This window comes from Camelus bactrianus, chromosome X, assembly GCF_048773025.1.
Source record: "Camelus bactrianus isolate YW-2024 breed Bactrian camel chromosome X, ASM4877302v1, whole genome shotgun sequence".
Taxonomy (NCBI): Eukaryota; Metazoa; Chordata; class Mammalia; order Artiodactyla; family Camelidae; genus Camelus; species Camelus bactrianus.
The window spans coordinates 106,985,541-107,012,962 of record NC_133575.1 but is presented as its reverse complement, the minus strand read 5'-3'; the positions used below and the strand labels follow the sequence as shown (position 1 = coordinate 107,012,962).

General features: G+C 37.4%; 1 protein-coding gene across 6 annotated transcripts in view; it reads left to right on the top strand.

The window, feature by feature from the left end:
* The window catches only part of MCF2 (MCF.2 cell line derived transforming sequence), a 98,938-nt gene that overhangs the window by 60,305 nt on the left and 11,211 nt on the right, over positions 1-27,422 (top strand). For all 6 annotated transcript variants that reach the window (XM_074359691.1, XM_074359688.1, XM_074359690.1 and 3 more), the window contains exons 13-27: positions 245-416; positions 2,103-2,150; positions 4,991-5,028; positions 7,352-7,440; positions 8,558-8,624; positions 9,372-9,487; positions 9,603-9,672; positions 11,451-11,543; positions 15,511-15,603; positions 16,425-16,550; positions 17,671-17,892; positions 23,094-23,186; positions 24,186-24,264; positions 24,824-24,890; positions 26,433-26,542. In XM_074359691.1, coding sequence (XP_074215792.1) covers positions 245-416; positions 2,103-2,150; positions 4,991-5,028; positions 7,352-7,440; positions 8,558-8,624; positions 9,372-9,487; positions 9,603-9,672; positions 11,451-11,543; positions 15,511-15,603; positions 16,425-16,550; positions 17,671-17,892; positions 23,094-23,186; positions 24,186-24,264; positions 24,824-24,890; positions 26,433-26,542 — 1,483 coding nt within the window. The remainder of the gene's footprint in view (positions 1-244; positions 417-2,102; positions 2,151-4,990; positions 5,029-7,351; positions 7,441-8,557; positions 8,625-9,371; positions 9,488-9,602; positions 9,673-11,450; positions 11,544-15,510; positions 15,604-16,424; positions 16,551-17,670; positions 17,893-23,093; positions 23,187-24,185; positions 24,265-24,823; positions 24,891-26,432; positions 26,543-27,422) is intronic.

The following is a 27,422-nucleotide window of genomic DNA, read 5'->3' as shown; positions in this document are numbered from 1 at the left end:
TATGTAGTGACCTATTTCATGACTGCTTGATTAATTTCTTCTTCAAGTTGTTTTGGTTGAGACCTTCTGGATTTATAACCATGTGAAATAAGCCACTAATCTGTTGCCATTACTTTCCTAAATATTTTCTAGTTATATTTTGAACTAAATTAATTTTTTGACTGTTTGAGTCTGAGAAATGTAAAAGAATTTGTAATGACCCCATTTCAGAAACTATTTCACAGAATTCTTATACAACCTGCAGGTTCAGATGCAGACTGTACAACTCAAGCTTGAAAACATTCGAAGTATATTTGAGAACCAACAAGCCGGCTTCAGAAGCCTGACAGATAAGCACGTGAGGCCAATCCCATTTGTAGTACCTGCTTCTGACAATTTGATCGGATCTAGACCACCATATTTTTCATCTAAACAAGGTAAAGTACCTTACATTCCCCTTTTCTATCTCTCTTTTTTTTTTACTTTGTTACTCTTGGTGTAAATACTGAACTCATTCTTCAATCCTGAGAAACTGAAATTTTATTTAAGCATCTTTGGTCACATTTATATTATATTGCAGAAGGCAAGAGTCATGATAGAGATTATCATACAATAGTTAAACATAGTAGTAATATAGTACAGTATAGGATGATGAAAATCTGGACTGAACTATTCAAGTCTCGCAATGAATAGGAACATTATAGTAGCATCAAACTCACCCTTTTCTTCAGCAGGTGGAGGAAAGCGTATGAAACTGGTATATACACGTGTGCATTTACCACTTATTGAGATAAACTGTTATTTGGCTCTTAGAAGCTTCTAGTAAGTGAATGGCTTAGATAATTGAATGGATTGCCTTTTCTAGATAGGTACAGGTAAACTGAATAATTTCGCTGGTAGTTAACTGTTACAGAGTTTATTTACTTGTTTTAATCTTTGTACACTTATTTTATTTTATTTATTTATTTATTTATTTATTTATTTATTTATTTATTTACTTACTTACTTACTTACTTACTTACTTACTTACTTACTTACTTTTAGGGGGAAATAATTGGTTTGTTTGTTTGTTTGTTTGTTTATTTATTTAATGGAGGTACTGGGGATTGAACCCAGGACCTTATACATGCTAAGCATGCGCCCAACTACTGAGCTTTACCCTCCTCCCGTAGACCAGTTTTAAACATGTAATATATCCATCTCTATTTTTGACATTTGATGGGATAAAATAATTATCCTCACTGTGGTGTTGAGCTGCTCTGGAAATAAGATGACTGTTGCCCCAGGGTTTTCCTTGAGCTTCCTCTGGGGCCTTTTTGGGCAAAGTAATTTGGCCTTTGGGGCTCTAAGTTAGTTGAGTTGGGTGAGCATGGGACTAAATTCATACTCTTTGATCTGAGAGAATCAGAGAGTTCATTAATGTATGAGAACTGCTTTGAAAATCAGAAAAAGCCTGAGCCAAGCATAATGAATATCAAAATCCAGCTCAGCCCCAGCACAGATCAGCTGAAAATGAGGTGATGAAAGCAGGGAACTAGGCTAGGATGATACAAGTTACATAGTTAATAGTTATTAAATATAAAAATACACTCACAAGTAAAACTGTGAGCAATAAATGAATAATACTAAGAAGATACTGGAAAAAAGAATAAAAAGAACGAAAAACCAATAGGGGTTAAAAAAAACCCAGCAGCTATTAGAATAAAAATAGAATAGGTTGATATATCTAAGCAGAAGGCAGAGCTCAGTTAGATTTCTGGCTGTTTCCAGGGTGTGTGACCTTGGGCAGTAACTTAACCTCTTTTTGTTGGTTTTGCCTTGGTTTCCTTATCTGTAAAACAGGAACAATTTTACCCACTGGCTGCAAAGTGTTGTTGTGAAGACAAAGTGAAAAAAAAATGACAGAATATAAAAAAGTACTCAGTTAACTAGACTACTTCCCTCTGACTGAAGCTTCTTCTTTATGGTCCTCTAAAAGCTCGACTCCTCTGAAGGAGTTCCGAAATGGGGCACCTCGGCTTGAGGTACAGAGTCCTGAGGAGACTGCCGAAAACTCACTCAAGGCCTTAGACACTAAAAGTACATTTTGTTTTGTGTTGTTTCATTTTTTTTTCTTTCTGCAGTGGGAGTTGGATACTCTTTCTTTCAAGCATGTAAACTTTTTTCAAAAGGTACCCATCTTTATTACTTTTTGTCAGTACATTTTCTGAGTTTGTGTACGTGGGAAAAATCAGTTTGGCATCAAAAACCAGCAGCGGTTTACTCTTGCATTCTGCCTACGATTAACTTTCTCCTTTTTTCCCATAATAACCGTCCATTATTCTCTCAGTATTAAACTTACCTTGGAAGATAACTATAGAAAAAGTAGATTATTCTCTTTCATCAAATGACAACTCATAAAAAGAAGGCAAGAAAAACAATTGGTAATGTTAAAATACATCAAACTTTCTTCATTTCAGAGGCTCTGTGTCACCCACAGTAAAACTATTTGTTGGGAGTAGCTTGCATTTGCCTCAATTTAGAACTGCCTAATATATTTATGAGGAAGAAGGCGGCTTACTGAATCAATGACAAGGATGGAGAAATGATTTTATCTGCTATCCATCATGCTTTCTAAATTAAATCAGAGCATTATTTATGCTACAGATATTGTTCATTTCACCTCATTGGTCTGTGAGTAATAGGGATTATAACAATCAGTTCCAAATAATCCTTCAAGATTTTTAATTGCTAAGCCAAATATATAAGATTTGCTCAAACCAAAACATTGGTGTTAATTTTTTATAAAATAAGTCAAACTGATTTTTTCAGTTGTTGTTTTTGTTTGTTTATTTTTATTAACTTGCATCAAGTAGAATCTTACGTCTAGCACAGTGCCTGAAACCTAGCAGGATGTAATAAATACTTGTGGAATTAACATTTAATACCGAGGGAAGTTATGGTAGGACATTGTGAGGGTTAAAGTGTGATTCAAGCCCCTAAATCTGTAGCTCCAGTCTAGATCTTTCTCCCATACTTCAGAGTCTGCATTTACCGTTTGCCTCCCTGAATTTCCCGTGAGCAGCTCAGTCTCAGGGTACCCGAAACTGATGCATTTCTTCTGCAAACCTCCTCATCTCAGTGAATAGCACCGTGATTCCTCCAGTTGCCCAAGCCTGGGCCTTTGGCTCCCCTTTCTCTCTCACGTCCCACCTCTTAATCAGTCAAAAAATCTATTTCTTTCCAAGCCCCCTGCTAGCCCTCAGTGCTGCGTCCCGAATCCAAGCTAACACCATCTGTTGCCTTGACAACTGCAACAGTCTCCCTGCTTCCCGCTTTCCCTTCTCACATGCTCCTAGTTGTCTTGCCTTTTGGACTTTCCACATCCTGCGCTCTGTCTGGAGCACTGTGCCCTTCGCTCTCCCTTCTCCCTGAGCTTAGCTCCCACTCTGCAGTTAGGTTTCCTCTTTCTGGGCCACTTCCTTCACGTGAGCTTTTCCTTCCTGCCTCTCCTCCCCTGCACCCCAGTTTGGTCAGGTGTTCATGCTATGTGATACCCAGCCCCCCTTCATTTCTTCTCAGCTTTAGCGCAATTGCCTGTTTTCCGTCTCTCTTGCTAGACTGTAAGCTCTGTAAGAGCAGGGATGTTGTGCAGATCATGTTTGTATCCCCAGCCCCACACATGGAGCTTAGCGGACAGTATAGGTGCTTGATAATTTTCTATATATTCTCGTTGTGAAAAGAATGAATACATCTGACTTGCTTTGCAGAAAAGATGCGTTCCTCCTAAGTTGTGATATTCCTTTTTCATCTCTTAATGTACTTACAAAGACTTAATTAGTCAAGCTAATTAATAAAGCCCCCTAAGTTACTTTTATAAATAGCTTTGGATCTCTGTATATCAAGTTTCTTCAAAGTGATAGACACCGGTATTTATTGAGAAGTTGATTTTATATGGTAATTGCCACTGAGTCTAATTTGTATTTATACATTTACATATATATTATATAAAGTTACCATTCCTATATAGAGTATGCTTTTAAATAAATGAAAGGGAAGGATAAGATATAGAGAACTTAACAGCAGAGCCTGTCCCTGGGTGGGCCTTGCAGTGTTTCCCACTGAGGAGGAAAGTCTGTTCCTTCTGTGGGGAGAAGAGATCCATGTTGGCTGAGTGGGTGGCACCCTTTCCATTAGGGACTTAAATGACCTAGTCTTTGCCTGGACCATGCCCTGGGCTTTGGAGGTCTTGCTTAATAATCCAGGGGCTCACCCTTTGTAAACAGAACAGAAAGAAAAAGAAAGATTACACAGGAAGAAGCGAAAGGTGAAAGCTTGGAATTTTGATGAAGTTCTTTTGTTTTATTTGGTTTTGTTTTAGCATTTTAATATGCTGCCGACATTTTGTTCTGTGTCATAGTTAGAAACACGTATTGGGACGGTAGACTCTACGGATTTGGATACCACTTCCGCTTCCTGGACAAGATAGTAACGTTGGTTACTTACCAATAAAATGGGGATAGAAGGAGTACTTCTCTTGGGGTTGATTTGAAGGTTAAAAAAGAAAACGCACGTGTAGGGCTTAGAATAGTGCCCGGCATGTAGTGAGTGCCAAATAAATGTTAGATGCTGTAATTATTAGTTGAGATTTTTTTCAAAACTCTTTTGGATTCAGAATCAAAATAATCAGTGAGCTACAATCTGATTAAATGCTTGTGTATGAGAATGAACACTACATCTGCAAATAATCATAGATACTAAAACCTAGCTTCATGCTAGCTCAGTAATCCTGCAAATGTTTGATGGGTGAGAGAATGGGTGAATACCTAGCAAAATCATGCTGTATAAGAAGTTGGAATCATATAGATAAGTCTAACCAATCATCTGTTATGTATAGTGTGAGTTAAAAATACTAATATAAAGATGTTGGAATATTAACATCTTTTTAAGTATTTAAGAGATAATGCACGTATTTTTATTTAAAGTGTTGATTTTAATTCTAGTTTGAAATTCTTTCATATTTCTCTACCAGGGAAGAAGACTTGGAGACAAAATCAGAGCAACTTAAAAGTAAATATCATTAATTAATTCAAAATGGGCTTTATTGCTGTAGTTGCAGAATTGGGATAGAGGCTAAAACTGTATTTTTAATTCACTAAACCAATATTGTACATTTGAAAGCCTATTTAATCTAAAAGAAAAAGCTGCGGCTGCACTGTGGCTAATTGCAGTACTGGCATGTCCCCAGATATATGAGCAGTTTGTCAAGTCTTGGCTCAAGTTCCGAATAATTTCTGTAGAACATTTCATATGAGTTCCAGCTTCTCTTTCCTGCCCCCACTTCAATTAGCGTAAATAGCGTTACACCTTTCTACAAAAGGAGATTTCTTTCGTAAGTGATTCCAGTCCTTAGGATACGAGGATGAAGCATGGACAAAGGACAGGGTCTAATGGATTATACTCTGGGCTCAAAAAAGACATCTATTCATTTATTGATTGATTCACGAGTCCTCAGTTATCCATGATATTCTGGTATCTGCAGAGAGTAGCCTCTTCATAACTGTGGCACCGTACATTTTCTTTGTGTGTTTTTGATGGTGAAGAAGGACAAGAACACATCTCCAAGGGGCAGTGTAGCATGTGATACAGATTGTAGAGCTAGACTGCCTGGCTTTTATCTGGGCTCCATCACTTACTGGCTGTATGACCTTGGGTAAGTTCTCTGGAACTCAGTTTTCTTATCTATAAAATGGAGGTAATAATAAAACACCCTTAGTATGGAGTTAGTATAAAGATAAAAGAATGTAATATTTGTGAAGTACTTTGAAAGTTATGTGGTACACAGTGATGTTCTAAGTGTTTTGTCCAGTTATTAGCAGGCTAGTGAATGCCCTACACTGACATGCCACGTCTGGTCATCACGTTGTACAGCCACGACTGCTGGTTTCAAGCAGGCAACAGGCTGACTGCCAAATTCCATGGTCTGACATGTCTTTTGGTTCAGGTTTCCAGTCATGACTACCTTAATATCCTGCTGTGTGTTTTTATTCATTTGCATATCCCTGGGGGAAAGAATATAGGAGACTGTACTGTACATTGTCTTTGTGAGATCTCTAGCTGGTAAACCAAGTTCCAAAATGCACATATTCTTCCAATTCAAGTCAACTGGCACAATCCTTAGGCATTTAAAAATATTATGTTTCACAACTTTCCAAACTTGTATTTCAGAACCCTGTTAGGAGTACATGGCGCATACCTATCTGATAAGTGGAGGATACAAGATTTTCAGTCTTAATTATACTTATTTAAAATGATGATAACACTTGGTACATTGAGCAGACAGAAATCAAAGCACAGTTATAAAGAGGGAGCATGATAATGGTGGCTGACTATCTTGATCGTCAGTTTTCCCGTCTGTAAAATGAGGATGGGGATAAGCGTGCCATTGCTTGCTAAATTGCCGAGAGGATTAGATATAATGATGTGTGTTAAGCACCTAGGACAGCGACTGCACAGTATACAGAAAGCAGTCAATGAATGTTTGTTCTTTTCAGTAATAAAGAGGTCATATTTTGTGGAGATGGTTTTAGCCGCTAGATCCTGTACTTGAGTTTCAGTTCTAGTTGTCATGAAGTAACACTACATTACCTGGAGGTTAAGCTTCTTGCAAGCTCAGCTGTCCAGGACAACCAAGATCCCTAGTATATGCTTCTGAAGAGCAAATAACCATCACAGATCTCATGCAGCTGACTCAGTAGGGCTGTCCAAGTCCTTTCGAGTCTGCAAACTAAGGCAGCAGTTTAGGATCAGAGAGGTCACTTGCAGCAACAGCTGACGTGGGGCAGAGAGCAGAGTGAGATGAACACGTTACAGCCATTTCAAGACACGACAGATAGTTCTGCGTGTCTTGTTAGCCCTGGAGTGTATCATTGTTTATGATGCTGTTGCTGAGTCACTGGGAAAAGGGTCAGTGATACTGTGTGTCCTTGGTTAAAGAATTCGAGGATTCAAGTCATATTTTCTAGCCAGGTTTCCATCAACTATCAGTAAGGTTAAAAAGCCATTTTGGTTCCTCAGTGAATAAACTTTAGTTATCTGGACAACCAACTTTTTATGAACTAACCTCATTTCCCTGGAGTGCTAAAGAAATGAAACATTACTTAACATATAAACTAAATTCTAATGAGTAGCTTAAATCTGTCCTCTTAGGCAACAAAAATGATTTTTTAACTAGTACATATCAAAGTTATTTCTGAAAAAATCATAATTGTAGTGTTATTTTTCAGTTTCTCCTATACAGTTAGAACATACATAAATCTTGATTTGAGCTAGGTATCCAAGGAGAAGAACTATACTCACATGGATGCTAATTGCACTTTTATTTTCATTTCAGATTGAAGTGGTGCATGATTGTCGGGAGAAGAGAAGTTCTGCTCAGTCCTCCAGTTTGGACAATGACAATAGCTTGGATGTTTTAAAGAAGTATCTTTTACTTATTAACATACACCCATACACACATCTACCAGCTTTGAGTCAGTCTTCAAGGCAAACGTGCTTGGAATTTTGAGTTCACAGAATGGGGTTCTCCTGGGTGTGATGGAAAGGGTACTAGATGAGGTGTCCTGGATTTAGGCCTGGCCCACCTGTTCTCTGTTTATGTGACTTGAAATTAACTAGACCTTTTCAGACTCTTAGTCTTCTCTGAGGCAAGAATGAGTGGGACAGTGTTTCAAAAACTACAAAAGATTATGTCGATATATAATGTTATTTGATAGATGCTGTTATCTTGTTCATTTTTATATTGTTATGTTAGTATTCCACACATAAGAACATTGGCCTTTTAAATTTTATATCACAGACTTTTGAGTTAGTTACCAGTATTTTGGAGCAAGTTACATATATATATTCAAAGATTGTTAAATGTTAATGCTTAAAAGTATAAACATTAAAAAAGAGGCCCAAGGTGGAAGTTAAATGAAATGGGTTACTTCTACTGAGGAGAGAGGAAGCAAATTTTAAATATGATGTCAGTTGGAAATCACATTGGAAGGAAAATATATTTTATTTTAAAGAGACAGTAAACAATATTACTACAGAAACTTAAGTATATTGGGAAAACCAGTGTAAGAAATCCACATGATGTCTCGGAAAATTTCAGAACATTACTGGGAAAAAGGAAATATTTTGCCTAAAATGCTATTTTTTTTTTCTGAGAGTAAAAGTGAGAAGGAACTATAGCATAGAGACTGTGCTGTCTAAAAAATATTCCCCAGATTTTCAGGAATAGATTTTTGTGAGTTTTTAGTAAATTGATTCTTAAGCTTAGTGAGTTGAAACTGAAAATTTTTTTTTAATTTAAAAATAACTCCTGAACCCCAATCCCCTTTATTTTAAATATATTTTTAAAAGTCTTGTGGGTGGTACTTATTCTAGAAACCGTAGAATTGATTTTATATTTTGAGGATAAAACCAGAACCATTGGTAGTTCCCCTGCATTAACAACTTTCATCTTAGACTGTTTATAATGATGATAACTGAAACGTTGCAATACGATTCTAAAGCCATGAAATAACCAACAAATATGGTCCTTATATTTTAGCCACGTCCTAAATGAGCTGATACAGACAGAGAGGGTGTATGTTCGGGAGCTGTTTACGGTTTTGTTGGTAAGTGACTGTGATTGTATTTTCCGTCTTTTCCTGCATCAATTAGGAAGTGCTGAGGGCAGACTTCTCTTTTGGTCTCCTTCCTTGATTGTTTGATAAATGTGCATGTTCGGGTTCTCCCTCAGCAGTGAGAATTGTGGGTTCAGAATTTATTATGAAAGAGATAAGCCATTCTCTTAGGAATACAGCAGATTGTTATAATTATTCCCAGGGTGCTATTTAGAGATTGTGATGTAAAGCACTAAACATGGGAGAAAAACATTCATTTGATACAAATGTCATAATACTCATTTGTTCTGAAAAAGAAAACCCAAACACTTATTGCCTGTTTAAGGAGAAGTTAATGACCTATAATATAAATTTTCATACGTGGTTTCTATTTCCTACACCATAAGCTACCCTAAAGGCCAAAGAACTGTCACTTCATTCTAAATTGACTTCCCAGGCTCTGTACTCATACTGTCTTCCATGAATGTTCTGAGTGGAGCACCTTGACTTCTTTGTCCTGCTGTCTAATAATAATAATAATAATAATAATAATAATAATAATAATAATAATAATAATAATAATAATAATAATAATAATAATAGTGGATAACTTTGGGAGCTAGAAGATTTGAATGTTATAATTACAGAAACTTCACCCATTAATCTCCTATACATTCTGCTGAACCTATACCTTTGGTGGCCCAACCAAATGTTAATATGAATATTTTTTAAATGAATAAATGTATTTATTTTGGGTAGGGCTACAGAGCGGAGATGGATAATCCAGAGATGTTTGATCTTATGCCACCTCTCCTGAGAAATAAAAAGGATGTTCTCTTTGGAAATATGGCAGAAATATATGAATTCCATAACAAGTATGTAATTGCTGAATTGAATTTTCTTTTTCACGATTATAATTTAAAGGGTTATTGACCAATTTAGTATATTTCACATAAAATTATATCATTTTTTCCTTTGAAATTTTTACAGCATTTTCATGAGCAGTCTGGAAAATTGCATTGATGCTCCAGAACGTGTGGGACCTTGTTTCCTGGAGAGGGTTAGTTCAATGATTATTTAAAAATATATAAATATGGGCCACCAAAATAGCAGCTAATGTTATAGGAACAGATTTAGAGATAAGGTGGGCATTATTTTTTTATGTCTTTATGTTTTTGGAGGAGACACATCACTCCACAAGTATTTAATGCTAAACCAAGTTTTGTTACAGAAATGGAGTATTTGAGCATGCAAATGGCCATTGTATTCTGTGGTATCAAACGCTTCAATGGCTCAGCTTGTGACCAGTGACCCCTGGGTGATCCCAGGAGCCCAAGGACCATCCTGGATGTGAGGATGTGAGAGTTGGGATCATCTTAGCACAACCAATTCTTGGCTTGGTTAATTTTCAGCCTAAGACATGCCTTGGTATTCCTCTCTATTACATGTAAAGTCTTTGAATCAAACGTAGTCTGGCTTTCAGACACCAAGGCATCTATCACAGGGTCTTTGCAAAACTGGGAGCTGTCTGTTCTTTTTATTCTACGAGGTCATTCAGGGAGGCTCGTTTCTCCATGTCCCAAGAGTGCACTTAGTCAGTTGACTTCCCAGGCTCTGTCGTCATAGTCTCCTCCATTAGTTTTCTCTCAGAATGTTCTCTGCTTACCTAGTTCCTCTCCTTTCCGAAAAATCAGTCCTGTCTTGATTTGAGAGTCAATTTGATAGAGGTGATCACTGAAAGCTTCCAAGGAGATAGCTTATCTCCGAAAGTGTTTATGGAGTGAGAGGATAATAAGGATAAGGAAGAACCTTTCTCAACATATCTTGACTTAAAACGCATTTAAACTGTAGCCAGATTCTTCCCTGACTTCCCTAAGCCACAGCAGTCCCTCTTTCCTTTGAACTCCGGCAGTACTGAATGTCTGTGCTACTCACTGGGAATTTCATATTTACTAAGCATCTTTACGTGTATTCATGAATCCTTTCTCCAACTAGATAGAAAACTCATTGAGGCAGGGTCCATGTCCTATATATCTCTGTATTTCTAATAAGGTCAGCAGAGTTCTTGGCAACTGGTGTGGTTTAATAAATGCCTGGTGATATGTTCATTCATTCGACTGCCATCTACTGAACCCCTACTATGTGCCAAGCACTGTGCTAGGCAATGTGGGATACTGAGACTACTCATATAGAAAAACAGGGAATACGTTGTGTACAGTGTGAGTTGTGCTATATTAGAGATGTACAGAGGGTCCTATAGGAGCCAGGAAGAGGTGCATCTTGCATAGACTGGACATATAAATGATGGTTTTATAGAAGAGATGACTCATGAGATGACGTCAATGAATGAGTAGGAGGTAGCCTATTAGATGAAGGTCAAATAAAGATGATTCCAGGGAGAGTGAATCGAATGGGCAGATGCCTAGCAGGGTTATAGTACAATGATGATGCTCCAGTGGTGAACTAAGGACCTGGGAAGTTAGCTATAAATTCATTCACTAGGTAATCCAGAGACTAAGAGCATATTTCTTGGTATTTAGCTCATAGTAATGAAAAAAGTAGTCTTGTTCAGAGAAGGCTTTTCTCCCTCTAACTCAGACTTGGTAAGTGGAAGTTCTGAAATTACTCAGATAATTAGGTGTCCCTCTACCTGGTCTGATGGGGATGCTATCTTTGGACTATAAAGAGGGCTTCTGACCAGCTGCTAGTGTGACAGGCCCTTTAGGCACACTCCCAGTAATGCTTGGCTACACTCACTCCTGCCCAACCTTTCTTTCTTGAGAAGAAAAGTACATGTTCACAAATTGGTAATACATTTGAATTTTCTTTTTATCACAGAAAGATGATTTTCAAATGTATGCAAAATATTGTCAGAATAAGCCCAGATCAGAGACAATTTGGAAGAAGTATTCAGAATGCGCCTTTTTCCAGGTATAGTAATTATTCAGGTATTGGACATACTCTTTCTGGAAGATACTGGGATATTTCTTATTCATAAATGTATTTTCTGCTTTAAGTAAGTTATATATATGTGTAGATTAAACAATCCAACCCTCCCCCAAACACACACAAACATACGTGCTGTTCCTCAGAGACAACTATGCTCTGCTCTTTGAGTGACTTCTTTTGGTATTTACCTCCATGTCGCCAAATATGCCTATGTTGCTGCTTCCACCATGGGAGATGAGGCTTTAGCTTTCTTTCTTTCCCCCACCACATCCACACACGTACTTCTTTTCCTCCAAATAGTCAATATAGTTATATTGTATAACAGTGTTAAATTATTGAGTATGTGATTTCTGTGCTCAGATGAATCATGTGGAATAAGGTGATTGCTTTTCCCTCCCTTTTTTTTTTTTTTGAAGGGGGGAAGGTAATTAGTTTTACTTATTTATTTTTTGGTTTACTTATTTATTTTTTGGAGGAGGTACTGAGGATTGAACCCAGGACCTCGGCATGTTAAGCATGGGCTCTACCACTTGCGCTATCCCTTCCCCCTTCCCTCCCTTTTGTTTTTCTCACAATTGTCTTTTTCACTCACTTAATTTTCTGGGTACTTATCTCTATCCCAAACTCTCCCAGTTGTGAGAGTTACATCAACCTCTTCTTAGTACATCTAAGCATTATATTTTCTCTGCATGTCATCTTGAATAAATCTCTCCTGGAATCTTCTGCCCTGCTCATCTAGACTCGCTAGGCCTGTTGTGCAGCTGCCATCTTGGGATGTTGGTGAAAATCATTTTGGGCAGTCTGTTCACCTGTCTCTTGCATAGACTCTCCTGTTTCCTAGGGGCCATATCTTTCTCTTCCTTATTTTATTCTCTTGTTTGGTGGAATACATCCTCCAGTAGTTTTACTGAGAAACTGTGCATGATAGGTAAACGTTTTTGAGAGCTTGCATGTCCACAAATGTCTTTATTCTACCCTAACATTTGATTGCTAGCTTGGCTGGGTATAGAAATCTATGTGAGAAATAATTTCCCTCAGAATTTTTGAAGGTATTTGCTCCATTGTCTTCTAGCTTTCAGTGTTGCTGTTGAGAAATCTGATGCCATTTTGATTTTTGTTCCCTTGCATGTGACCTAGTTTTTATCCTCTCTCTGAAAGCTTTATGGGAACTTCTTTTATCCTCAGGGTTCAGAAATTTCACAGTGCTGTGCCATTATCCTAGTCTTGTGGTGATCCCTTTAAATTTGGGACTTCTTGTCCAAATTTACTTGAATTTTTTTCCTTTGATTTTCTCCAGACAATTTTCTCTAGTCTTTCTTTCTGGAATCTCTATTGTATGGATGTTGGATATTCTGGATCAGTCCTTTAATTATCTTTTCTTTTTATTTTCTGGCTCTTTGTCTTCTTGATCTGTTTTCTGGGATTTATGTTCCAGTCCATCTGTTGAGGGTTTTGTTTCTGCCATCATGTTTTTAATTTTGAAGAGCCTCTACTCTTTTTTGTTCTCTGTTCCCTTCAGTAGAAACATGTTTTTGTTTAATAAGTTCAGTATCTTGACTTACCTATATGAGGATAATAATAATAGATTTTTCCCACTAAAAACAGTTTTCTCTTCCCTGCAGAGTTTCTGTGTTTTCTTCATATTGCTTTTCTTTTCTTTTTTTCTTTTTTTTTTTTTTCATTTTGTTTCTGTCACTGTCCTCAAAAGTCTAGTGATATTTGGTTGTCCACTTACATTGAGAATAAGCACTAAAAAGTTCATTGGAGGTTTCCTGTGTGTATGTGGGCTTTTTGACCATGGTCTTCACTGTTGGGTGATTTGTGCTTGGGGGATCCCCAATACCTGTATCTTTAGGTCTTTTCACTCAGGCTGGTCAGATTCTCCACCCTGCTACCTGGAGAGTGAGGATCTGACTACCAGTGTTCTGGTAGACAAGTCGGGGGAAAAGGCTCAGAGTCTCTAAGTTGATACATAAATACTCAAGCAATCTCTTTGCTTTCAGTATGGTACTCTGCCCTCAACTGGACCTGGTATTCCCTAGTCCAACGGCCCTCTGTTTTACTCTTTTCAGATAAACATCTATTCTTCAGCTATGGGAGCGGGGAGGCAGCCACCCAGCTGTGCATAGCGGCATGGCTGTCTAAGATGCTTGTGGTCACTGCTGCTGTTTCTTTTTTTAGATTTTAATGCTCATTTAATTTTTTTTTTGGTAACAGCTTTGTTGAGATATGGTTAAAATAACACAGAATTCACCCTTTAAAAATGTACAATTCAGTAGTTTTACTATATTCACAACCTTGTGCAACCATCACCACTATCAATTTAAGAACATTTTCATCACCCACCCCCCATTTTCCCCTAAGCCTTGTAGCCCTCTGCAATCACTGAGCTACTTTCTGTCACTACGGATTTGCCTGTTCTGAACGTTTCATGTGAGTGGAATCCTAAAATATGTGATCTTCTGTGTCTGGCCCTTTCACCCAGCATAATGTTTCCACAGTTCATCCATGTTGTAGCTGTGTCAGAACTTCTTTCCATTTTATGGCCTAGTAATATTCCACTGTGGGAATATTTCACATTTTATTAACCCATTCATCAGTTGATGAACATTTGGGTTGCCTCTACCTTTTGTGTACAAGTTGTTGCATGGACATCATTTTCATTGCTCTTGGCCATATAGCTGGGTATGAACTTGCTAGGTCATACGATCACTCTTTAACTTTTTGAACAACTGTTGGATTATTTTCCAAAGTTGCTGCACCGTTTGACATTCCCACCAGCAGTGTGCAAGGAGCCTGATGATGCCACACCCCTACCAACACTTGTTAGTATCTAATTGCTTCTCTTTCTTTTTGAGGTGATTTTATTTATTTATTTATTTTTATTGAAGTATAGTTAGTTATAATGTGTCAATTTCTGGTGTACAGCATCTAATTACTTCTTACACAATCGTTCAAGAATCATCTTTTTTCAAAGCCAACCTTCATCTCCAACTTTCAGAGGTACTTGATGCCGGTAATCCTGGAGTCTTCATGGAGGGCAAGGAAAAGTGTTCTATAAGATAAATTGAGTTGTTCCTTGATTTTTCCCTCTTCTGGTTTCCAAATTTTGTCAATGTTTTTTCCTCTCTCATCTTTGTGACTTTAGGTTTTTCCTTGTAAAAATAACTTTTCCATCATTTTAGTTGGGTTTCTTGAGTGGGGAGAGCTAAATACATGTATCAGGCTACCATTTTTAATGATAAGTTGACAATTGAATTTGATTATGTATTGGATTTTATCCATACACAGAGGGTCCTGGATCTCACATACGTATATCCTCTCCCCTTCCCTTTGTGTTCTGCACGTCCATATGCACATTTCATCCTAAGCAGCTCCGTCTTGCCCTAATTATGGAGCCGACAATGTTCCCAGGACCCAAAGTCATGACAGTTATATTTATAGTGGCAGTGAGCCAATAATCAGATGAAATATAGCACCAGTTGATAAGGGCTGTAATTTTTCTTGTGACATTAAAAAAACTTCTCCTACCCAGTCTGATTTATATTCAGTACAACCTATTTCTTTTCTGGGTCTTGGCCTGTGGAGCTGAGCCTTTTGTTACTTTTCTTGGATACACTGAATAACTTTTTAGTTATGTTAACCGGTCATTCATTGCTTTCTTACCTTTTAAGCATTCCACATCATTGTGAGTTTATATGTAGAAACTTTTTAGTCATTGAAATTTTGCGATTTTCTGCCTCTCAAGTCCTGGAAAGAATATTTACTATAGTTTTTCGAATATACTGCCTCTTAAAATTTCCATACCATATATAACAGCGATTTTTCTGGTAAATTTTCCTTGAGATGTAAGAAGCATGCATGCATCGGGTCTAATCAATGAATATTTGGTGTTTTCATAGGGATATGTTTTAATTTAAATTTATTGATAATTCTATTTTAATGCCAGGAATGTCAAAGAAAATTAAAACACAGACTTGGTCTGGACTCCTATTTATTGAAACCAGTGCAACGCATCACTAAATATCAGTTACTGTTGAAGGTAATTACATGAAGCGTTTGTTTCGTTCCTTCCTTACTTTTTTGAGTCAGCTGTGGCAAAACCCTTAAGAACGAAGCAAGTGACTTGGAAGCACTAGAAATAGGTAGGCTCAATGACTGGGAGGTCTGGATTTAGCGGTAGAGTCACTGCAGTGTGGTCCTTTGGTTCCCGGGGCAGTGCAGGAGCCGGAGGTAGAGGTGTAAAGCTGAGAACATGCAGTCTTTTTAGCTATTTAATGATCCATACAAGTTACATTGATGTATGTGTAACGTTGACTGCAGAACTTCTCCTGTTGCTAAGAACTGAACAAATGTTTCTTACCGTTTTGAGACTGTATTTCCCATGGGTCTGCTCAACGAAAAATGAAGATTGCATACCCCTCAGTAATGTGAAAAGATTACTAAAATGCAACATTAAGTATAAACACAACATAGCTTGTTTTAAAACAGATTTTCACAATGTTCTGTGGTATATGCATAATGAATAAAACGAAGTGCTCTATATGGAGGACCAAAAAAAAAATGTGTAATTGCTTTAAGAACAAATCTCTCGTGTGTCCTAATGATTGTTCTTCAGCTCCAGAAGCATCGCATGCCCTTTGCTTTATATGATTCAGTCACTGTTCTCTTTCTCCTCCCGTTTTTGACGTTGTTATTAAATACAGTTTTGATGTGACAAATAACATGTGAAAGAAATTACTCGAAAAAGTGACATTATCTTTGGATTCCTCCTTGAAAGCATATTAGCCGAAAATATATTCATTTTATCCAGCTATTGATATCAGCCTGATATTAAGTTTAGTTCTTGAAATCTAATTACAGGAGCTATTAAAATATAGCAAAGACTGCGAAGGATCTGTACAGTTAAAGGAGGCACTTGACACGATGCTGGATTTACTGAAGTCAGTCAATGACTCTATGCATCAGATCGCAATCAATGGCTATATTGTAAGTAGATTTTAATGATTGTTGCAGTTTTACAGGGTAAGCATCTTAACATTCCTTTCTTCCTCTCCTGGAACCAAATGAGAAATAAGAAGTTAGAGGCAGACAAATGAAGGATCTGAATGTCAGCATTGTTGCTTATGCTGAGTGGAAAACTGGCTTCAGATCAGCAGCCGAATGGCTTTATGACATTCCCCTTGTGCCTAACCCCCAAGTGCAGACCCTGGGAAATCCCGCTTGACGGAATGTTTGGGTCTATTCTAAGGAGACATATGGTCCCATTATTGCTCTTTGCCCCAGTCCAGGGTAGATAGGGAAGAAAAAGATCAAATCTTTAGACTTAGCTCCACCCAGTGGGGAAACTTGGACTGGGTGACGTCATTTGCCAATAAGGATTTTTTTTTTTAATATGTTGTTTGTTTTTTGCGGGGGGTGGTAATTAGATTTATTTAATTATTTATTTACTTATTACTGTTATTTTTATTTTAACTGACGTACTGGGAATTGAACCTGAGAGCTTGTACATGCTAGGCATGTGCTCTATCACTGAGCTATACCCTCCCCCCAGGATTTTTTTTTTACTACTGTTTAAAAAATTTATTATTATTTTTTTAATTGAAGTATAGTTTGTTTACAATGCTGTGTTAATTTCTGATGTCCAGCATAGTGATTCAGTTTAAATATATATATATATATATATATATATATATGCACACACACTCCTTTTCATATTCTTTTCCATTATAGGTTACTACAAGATATTGAATATAGCTCGCTGTGCATATGCAGCATAAACTTGCTGTTTATCTGTTTTATATATAGTAGTTAGTATCTGCAAATCAAGGAAGCGATGGGGAGAGTTGGCCTAGCTGCATGCAGTACCTCCCCATGGAGACATGAAGCCAAGAAAAAGGAGGTTTCTTCTGTCTCCCACCCCCACAGTAATTTTGTAACTGTGGATATGTGGTATGTTTCAATGTGAACAGTTGTGATGACTAAAACTGTAAAAACTATAAATTATTCTTCAGGCTTTTAGTAGCTCCAACTAAATACTGTACTGTTGATGTCAGAGATCTGACTGTATCTCTGCCTTGCAGTAATGAGTTTTGGTTTTCCATTCCAGGGAAACTTAAATGAGCTGGGCAAGATGATAACGCAGGGGGCATTTAGCGTCTGGACTGGACACAAGAAAGGTGCTACGAAAATGAAGGATTTTGCTAGATTCAAACCAATGCAGCGGCACCTTTTCTTGTATGAAAAAGCCATTGTTTTTTGTAAAAGGCGTGTTGAAAGCGGAGAAGGCTCTGACAAATACCCGTCATACAGTTTTAAGCACTGTTTGAAAGTAAGACAATTTGAATTGTGTAATGTAATATTCTTTCATGTATGCTATACTGTATTCAAGTTTGCATACTTTTTCAGTTCAAATGACTGGGTTTTACACTTTAGTTGCACATCTTTTTTTTTTACAAAATCTTTTTTTTTAACTGAAGGATAGTTGATATAGAACATTCCATTAATTCCTGGTGTACAGTGTAATGATTCAATATTTGTATATACTGTGAAATGATCACCACAAGTAACATCCATCACCACATATGATTCTAATTTCTTTTTCCTGTGATGAGAACGTTTAAGATCTACTCTCTTAGCAAGTTTCAAATGTGCAGTGCAGCATTATTAACTATAGTCACCATTGCTGGATATTACGTTCCCCAGGCCTTATTTATTTTATAACCAGAAATTTGTACCCTTTGACGCCCTTCACCACCCATTTTGCACACTCCTACCCATGAAATCTTAAGTAAAAGTCTTAGATAGAAGTCAGGTAAAGCAGAACTTGTCTGCCTGAAATGAGAGCAAGGGAGGGCTAAGCGTGAAATGAGAACTTTAATCCCAGGCCTTCCGCAAGGGGGCACCCTGGGGTCCCACACAGCACAGTTTGAAATTATGGGAAGTGACCCAGTTTCCCTCGTTAGCACTCTCTTACCGGTGGTGCTAGGTAGAGTTCTTGGTCTTAGTAGCAAGGGGCTTTTATCATACAGGAGAGACAAGGAGGAAAGACTTTCTTCCGTTTCCTCAGTGTCATTTAAAAATGGATAACATTTGTGTACCCCTCCTCTTCTCCCTAGCACCTCCCTTCCCGGTGTCCAAAGTCACCTACCACGCAATCCTGCCCACACCTGTCCTGTCCTAGCCTTTTCTTAGAAATTACTTTCTTCTTTTCCATAACCCAAACCGCCGTTCTGTCCTAATGTTAGTTTGGTCTGAAAATGAGAGCAGTATTGTTTGAGGAAGTCAGTGGCAAACCAGTGATACTCCCAGCTGCTTTTGACATTTGATGAGAGGAACTTCCAGTTCACACGAGTCTGTAATTGGCAAATTTGATTTTAATTTTACACCTTATTCATTTTATCCTTCAGGTTCTACATTGCAAAAGCAATATAGCATTTGTTAAAGAAAAGCTGGAAAATGGAGACAAAATTACTTTCTATTCCTCCACCACTATCATTCTAGTCAATCTCTCACAAGCCTGTTCTTTCATAGCTGTTAGCAAGTAATGGAGGGGACGGGGCTGGGTGTCCTGAGATAGGCCGGGAGTGGAGGGGTTTGCTTTTGATTCTTCCCAGAGGTCAACCATCCATGCTGTTCCTAACAGGGTTCCTGCCCAGGGTTAGGCCTCCAACTTCTTCCTACTGTCTACTATCCCTGCTTCACTTCTGAACCCACAGCAGTGGTTGTTTCAAACTCTCACTATTTTCATAACAGAAGTGCCTAGTTGCTCCTTGGATATCAGCAACCCACCTCCAAGCTTCCCAAATCTCCAAGGGTTTTTTATGTCTCTAATAAACATCGGTTAAGAAGTAAGAATGTGTAATTGACCTCAGACAGGGTTCAGATCTCTTGCAATCTATGTATTCCTGGGGAGGGTACTGTATCTTCATAGGTGTGTTGGTCCCACATCCATTTGTTTCACTTTTTATTTGTGGAGTGTGACCTAGTTACTACGTAATATACTATTCCTAGTTTGTATTGATTTTTTTTCTTACTTTTAATGTGTCACAATGATGGACACAGCAACAGAATATTTCTAAAGTACATCAGAGTAAGGAGAGATTAGTAAAAGGCAACCGGTTGATGAGAATTCAAACTACAATGGTTACCATGGAAACAGAGAGTGGGCTAGATGCAAGAAACATTTCCATGCAAGGTAAACAAGCAGGCTTCTTGACTAGTAAGTCAAGTAACGAAGGGGACGGGCTGGGTGTCAGAAAATAAATACAGATACAGAAAATAAATAATACCTGATGTTTGAAGGAAAAAAAATCAGCCTAATTTCTCTTTATTCCCCAATCATGCCTAGAATCCTTAACAAAAAGAGATTAGTCAGTGATTCCTGTGAGGGTTTAGTCTAGGATCACTAGGAAAACAGTGATGTCATTGATAGAGAAAGATGGAAATTAAGCTATTTCTTATAAGCCTCACTATGCTTACTTCCTCTTGCTTACCTGTTAGGAGATTCCAGGACTAAATAATGGCTAGTCGGACTAGTCAGTGTGTTACATAACCATTTGGGTTACTGGTTTCAAAGTCTTCCCCTTGGTAGAGAGGATCGATGTGGATGCTGGCCTCTACTTCTCTCGCACTTTTGGGGGACTGTTGCCTTGACTTCATCATATCAAGCTGGAATTTCAATTTTATGATGATTGTGAGCTAAATTTTAAGTCGGCTGCTTCTGTGCAAAGGAAAGGCCCTAAAGTCACAGTTTGCTAAATGGAGACATTTGAGTTCTTCAGATTTCTCAGTTTGTACGTTTATTATTATCATCTATGTTTCTACATTTACCAAACATGCACATAGTGCTCACTATTGGCTAGGTGCTGTTCTCAGCGTTTACAAACATCAGTGTTAACTCATTTAATCTACGTAGCAACTTTCTACGAAGTACGAACTCTAATAACTCCATTTTGAGGATGGGAAAGCCAAGTTCCAGAGAGGTGAGTGATTTATCCAGGAGCATAGCTAGTAAGTGGTGCAGCACACATCCAAACCCAGGCAGATGGCTCCAGGGTTCACGGTCATAATCACTGTGCCATGCCAGAAGGCCTTTGCTCTTGCTTGTTTATTCTTTCATTCCTTCATTCATTCCTTTTCATCTCCGTTCTCCACACTCAACTTCCTCTCTACCCCTGTAGCAACCATTCTAATTTATTTCATGTACATCCTTCAGTTTGTGCGTTCTTTTTAAATATATACTGATGTTCTGTGCACATCTAGTTTTAATTTATATAAGTTGTATTCTGTTATAATTCTCATTTTCTTTCTTTCTTTTTTGATCCCAGAAACTATTTTCAAGATACAGTCATGTTATTATTTTATATTCAATATATTGCTTCTAACTGCTTCATAGCACTTCAGCCTTGTTACGTTTCTTTGTTAATGTGAATCAAGATCAATTTTTTAATAATACTAACCCAAGAAGTAACTAAATTCTATCCCAGATACATAAATAATAAAAGTCTGAAGATAAGTAGTTGTTGGTTATAATCCCAGAGTTCTTAAGCCACTGGGTGACTTTTAACAAGGTAGTTGACTGCTTCACCCTGATGACAGAAAATTAGGTTAAAAGTTGGGGCCCTGAGCACTTGATACAGCAAGATGTCTTCAGATAAAATGCTTTATAGTAAAGAAAATATATTCATAGCTACCAGAAATCATCGATGAAAATATGAAAGATAAGGCAGAGACCACAGGTAGGATGTAACTGTAGAATCAGCCTTGCTATTTTATTACCTATATATTATATATTATATAGTATATCATATAACTATACTCATAGAGTTAGACCTTTAACTCTGCCTCTAGAGTCTAAAGCGGAGTAAATTTTTATGGTATAGCAAGCATTTCATAAGTAAAATAAAAACCTTTCAATAAAGACTTTTATATTTTGTTACTTGAGAAAATATATACAATCCACTAATTACGAATGCATTGTATTACAGTGGATCATTTGTAGTGAATTGTTTGGAACTAAGAACAATATTGTCTGATAGATGTAATAGTTAGATTTCCAGGCTAACTCAAAAAAGCTCATTTAATCTATGATGATGTTCTATATGTGTGCAGTGAAAATAGCAAAACTAATGCAATTCAAATGAGGGGAAGCTGAGAAAGCAAACTCATACTTAAAAATTCATTATATTATCTGAGCATTTAATACATGCTATTTAATCCTATAGAAATACAATATGTCAACTCCATAAAATAGGTACTCTTCCCATTTTATAGTTGAGGGAACTGAAGTTCAGAAAGGTTAAGCACCTTGCACCGAGACACATAAGTAGCAAGTAGTAGAGATAGAATCCAACCCGGGCCTCTTGGACTCCAAGCCCAGGTACCTTCCAGCTTATCATGTTATTAAGACAAAACCATGCATTGAAACAAAATCAATTTAGAGATTGAATATGAGATTATAATTTATCTTAAATCCTGCTGTTTGAGCAAAAGTAGGTTAGGGAGAGTGGCTGAGTAGGGATATAAAGATATTTTTGGACATTCTGAAAGTAACTTCTGAGTACATTCAGGGTAGGTGTCACAGGCTCTTCATTAATATGTCACATTTCATTTCTAAGCATAATCCCTTTTCCTTGAGATGAGAATCTCACTAGCACTACTTTTAATGCTTATCAGCTCTAATTAGGGTCATTTGGGAAGCATGTAAATGGAACAGAGAGTGAGATATTCCTTTAGATAATTAGGTAAAGACTCAAAGAAAAGAAAAGGCAGAAAGAGCCTAAAAGAGAATGTATGTATAAGGGAGTGAAATTGCTCAAAATGGAATTAACCAAGCTATTAGCAGCACAGGATGAAAGAAAATGGAAGACTTTGTGCTTTGCACAATCATATGGAGGAGAAAAAAAAACTATGGTAAGAAAGTGATATTGCATATAAAAGTTTCACTAGCTACAAGAAGACATCACTCTCCTGTTACAGATTATTTGTTTTCTAGAGAAGCCAAGAGAGTGGTAGAAATAGAGGGGATTTTTGTGTACCTGCTTCGTTCTCCCCGACCCATAAATTGGATGTCTATACCTTGTAGGGCTTCTATAGACATAAGTAATAATTTATGAGATTAACTTATCTGGCATATGATTATTAAAAAAGAACCATTTAAATTAATTTTGAATGACCTTATTCACTGATGTTTAGTCTTCTGTGTTTCAGACAATAATTTGTTTTAATAGTATACGGTTAATTTATAACAGAATTCAATCTTAAGTCGATTACTTGGATGTTCAGACTTATAACACGTGTTTCAATCATTGGAATGGAGCATGTAGTCTGTATTGTAAGTGCATAGTTCAATGAGAACATACGAATATTCAGGTCTGTAATTATATTTACAATTTCATATTCTTTGATTATAAATGTATACTTTGCCCAAGTGAGAAATTCTGTTCCACATAGAATATGAAAGGGATAGATTTAATGTAATTTTATTTTCAGAATAAAATGCTCATGAACATGTTGACTTATATATTGTAGATGGATGAAGTTGGAATCACCGAGTATGTAAAAGGAGATAACCGCAAATTTGAAATCTGGTATGCTGGGAAGGAAGAAGTTTATATTGTCCAGGTTGGTCATTTAAAGATTATTCTAGAAACCATTATCTGCATTAAGATACAAAAGTCTGAATTTGCAAACAAAAATAATTTTGGTTACATTACAAAAGTTCTCGTTCCTGTCTTAGAGGTCACCTAAATATTGTTTGATTATTATTCTTTGTAATTCAGTTGAACATTTTTTCACTAGCAAGCTTTCTTTCACTTGAGATGTCTATGGTGCTTTCTATGGGTTTAAGTTTTCACTGCTACACCAGGGGACTTAATCAACAAGAGGTGACAGCCAAGATCAGATCTGATCATTGTTTCTAAAGAATGTGGTTAAAGCCCTGGCCAGATGTGCTGTAAGATTCAACCTGTTTCAGGGAAGAGGAGAGGATTAGAACATTTGAAGAGGAGGTTGTCATTTCAAAAAATATTTGTATCATAACTCATGACTGAGGAGTGTGCTGTTATCTGTTGAAAGTGCAAGGTGTTTCTTCTTTGTTTTAATTCTGTATGCGGTGATTACAATTCATAAAAATATGTCTTCTTGGCTTGACATAGATGTATGACTTCTTGCTGTCTGTTAACAGACTTATCTTATAAGTAACGGGAGGATATTTAAGGAAGCTTTCATGCTGTCATCAGTTATCAAGATAACTGCAGTAGATTGTCGTTTCAGAAACAGTAGAACTTTTTTTATTTTACCAAAATTAAACATTAAACCATTTATATCTTTAAAAGACCCCCTTACAAAGAAAAGATCAGTAAGATTCACATGTTACATTTCTCTGAGAGTTATTATTTAACGGCAACTTCAAAATGGTTTTGGCTATTATTTCATCTAATCTGATGGCTACTCATTTGCTTCTTAGAAGTTTTACGACTCAAAATGTTAGAGTTTGGATATGGCAGTGGTTCAGGATGTAGATCGTGTTTGATGTACTTAATTAATTACATTTTTTTTAATCATAAAGCATCCTTTATAAAAGGAAACATGTCCTCTCCTCCCCCACTTTTGAATCTTTAGGCTGCAAATGTTGATGTGAAGATGACATGGTTAAAAGAAATCAGAAATATTTTGTTGAAGCAACAGGAACTCATGACAGGTAAATTCAAACATGCATTCTTCAGAACGAGAAGTACAGTGACAGCTCGGTGACTCAGATTTTGTGATAATTCTCCCAGGGAATGGGGCTGATATTTACTTTCTACTATCTATAATGGAAGAGTTTGTTCTCCTAATTAGTAGGAGATCATGATCCAGTGAGCTGTTTAAACTCTTTCGGAAAATGAACTGTAGCGTGGAAGGTGCGCTTTAGTGCCTGAGAAGCAGCTGTGAGGTAACAAACAAGCTGAATGTGTTCATTCTGAGTCCTTCCCACGGGGCACCTCTGCTTAGGGCCTCAGTAATCGGTGCTTAGTAATGTTGGCATGTAGGCAGTTCTAGTTATAAAGTTGAATTCCTTGAATAAAATATTACCTGGTTCAGTCCTTTTCCATATTCTAAGTTCAGACTGGCATTCCGTCTGACTATTTCAAATCTGTGAAGGTGAACTCAAATTGGAATGGGGGGATGTGGTGTGTGTGTGCATATGAAAGTCATTGGTCCTCAAGGAAGTAAGAGCGTGGCTTCCAAATGATGCTTATATAACCTTTATTTCACAGTTAAAAAACGAGAACAGCATAATCAGTTAACAGAACAGAACCATCTTTCTTCTCAGCGGAATGATGAGTAAGTGATTATTCTTTAAAAAATATCACTCCTGCAGGCTTCTGTTTTCCGTATGTAACATGAAACAATGTAATTAAACTATCAGACAAAAATTACCCTCTTTTAGCAGGAGCTCATCAAATTCTATAAACCCATCATTTTTTCAGTTCTATACTTGGAGCCTGATGGTCCTTAAGAGTTGTCCCATTGTTCCCCTTGATGTTAAAAATAGTACAATAGTTTGGGCGAATTTTTAAACATGATTGATTATAAATGCTTTGTTCTCAGTATAGTGTAGTTGGAGAGGAGGTATGGACCTCAGTGGGGGTGGGGTGGGGTGGAGACTGCTTGGACACAACCACAAAGTCTTTGAGGAAGGTAGCTGTCCTAAGTGATAGCACTTCTGCTTGTTTAGAGATGTGGCCTTTGTATTCTGCCTCTAGGAGTCCTAAAAGGTAGAGTTTCCATAGAATATTTGCATATATGCAAATCTCCACACAGATTCCAAAGCCTTGGCAGAGAATTTCACTGTGCAGCATCTGTGTGATACAGGGATCATTGAGAGACTCATTAAAAATATATTTTTCTCTTTGTTGCACATCATCCTTCAGAGGTAGCTAAGATCAGGTGCAAAGTATGTTGATTCATCTGAGGCTTTAGGGGAACCATTTTAAAATCATCGTAAGTCTTTATTTTCTAGGGTTCACAATGCTCAATCTTTTGTCACATATTCTGGAAGTAAAGTCTTTTGATTTCATGCAGGAATTGACTTTACAGTAATTGATACAACTCAACAGTATGAATCAGATTAAGGTTCCATCATCATTCATCTATACCTTACCTTATTCATTAAGGTTAAAATTTCATAGAATAAGAGGGATTTTTTTTAGTGCTTTATAGTTTTTCTAACTTACTGAGTTATAGTTGAAAATTAAAATTATATACATTTAAAGAGTACAGTTTGATGATTTGATATGCATGTACACTGTTAAATAATCCCCACAATCAAGCTAAATAATATATCCGTCACCTCCCATATTTATTCTTTTTTGTGTCTGTGGTGAGAACATTTAGAATTTACCATGTAGCAAATTTCAAGTATATAATGTAATATGCAACAGAGATTTTAAACAATATACTTGCTTTGGGTCCAGAAGGGAGTCGTTTTTCCATGCTGGCTTGGATCCTAGGACTTAAGCTTCTATATATTATGAACAGTTATCACACAGACTTAAATAAGGGGGAAAATCTGCTCACTTTGAATGGATTCTTAGACTATGTTCTTAACACGTGGTATCAGTGGAAGAAATACCTTTTTTTTTTTTTTTTTTGCTTTTAGTTTTTTGTTTGTTTTGGGCGGGGGAGGGAACTAATTAGGTTTATTTCTTTATTTTTTACTTTTTAGAGGAGGTGCTGGGAATTGAACTCAGGACCTTGTGCTTGCTAAGCATGTGCTCTACCAATTTGAGCTATATACTCTCCCCCTAGAAATATCATTTTTAATTTCTTATTACTCTCAGACTGTACGAAAACTCACTGATTTTTACATATTTACTATTTCAGAAGGCAACGGGGAGCTTTTATAGGCACTGAGGAAACTGACCTGGAACACACCAGCGCTATGGTAGAGGTCGGTGAGGCCATCGCATCAGTTCGGGCAGAAGCAAATACAGGTACGTGTAGTGGTCATTTGAAGGTAGGATTCATGGCTGTGCAAGTTGTTTTCTCCCATTGTTAATTTGGGACATCCACCCATCTGTTATCTTTATATGAAGAAAACAAAGGTAAGAAGGTAACCCATTTTTAGAAGGCTCTTCTGTCTTGTGTATGTGCGAGATACTCTGGTGGGCACTGCAAAGCAGAGGTCAAAGTGTGGACGGTGGACCAGTAGCATCAGCATCACCTGGGAACTTGTCAGGAAGTCAGATTTCCTGGCTCCATCCCAGACCTTCTGAATCAGACCTCTGGGAGTGAGACCAGCCATCTGTGTTGTAACAGCTTCTCCATGTGCTTCTCTCTGAGGCCTGCCCCTCCCACACAGGATACAGAGGTGAATACAGCACAGATAGGGCTTCAAGGGAGGCACGCTTTTCTCACCGTCAGTTTCATGAATAGAGGAGGGTCATGTACAACTGGAATATTCCTTTTCCTTTTGCAAATCGTGTCATTTAAAGTGATTTCAGACAATTTGTTTAATGCGGAAAACATAGCAGCCAGTGGGCCAGGCATTGTGTAGCCCTCTGGGCACACGGTCTAATTGAGATTCACTCAGCTGCCATCCCCGTGAAGTGAGGAGGGTAGAAAGATAATTCAACAAGCAAACATTAAGTTTGATAGTGTGGTCATGTGGGAAGTACAAGGGGCTTTAGAAGCACCCGGGAGGGTCACCGAAATAACTCTGGAATCAACGGCGTAGACTTCCCTGAAGAAATGCCTAACGGAGTGCCTGGTACTCAGCTCTTAAAGATGCTAGAACTTAATCTGGAAGACTTCTCTACTCGCTGAGGAGAAACAAGTGACAATGACCTTGCTCAACTTCCATTACCCATTTCG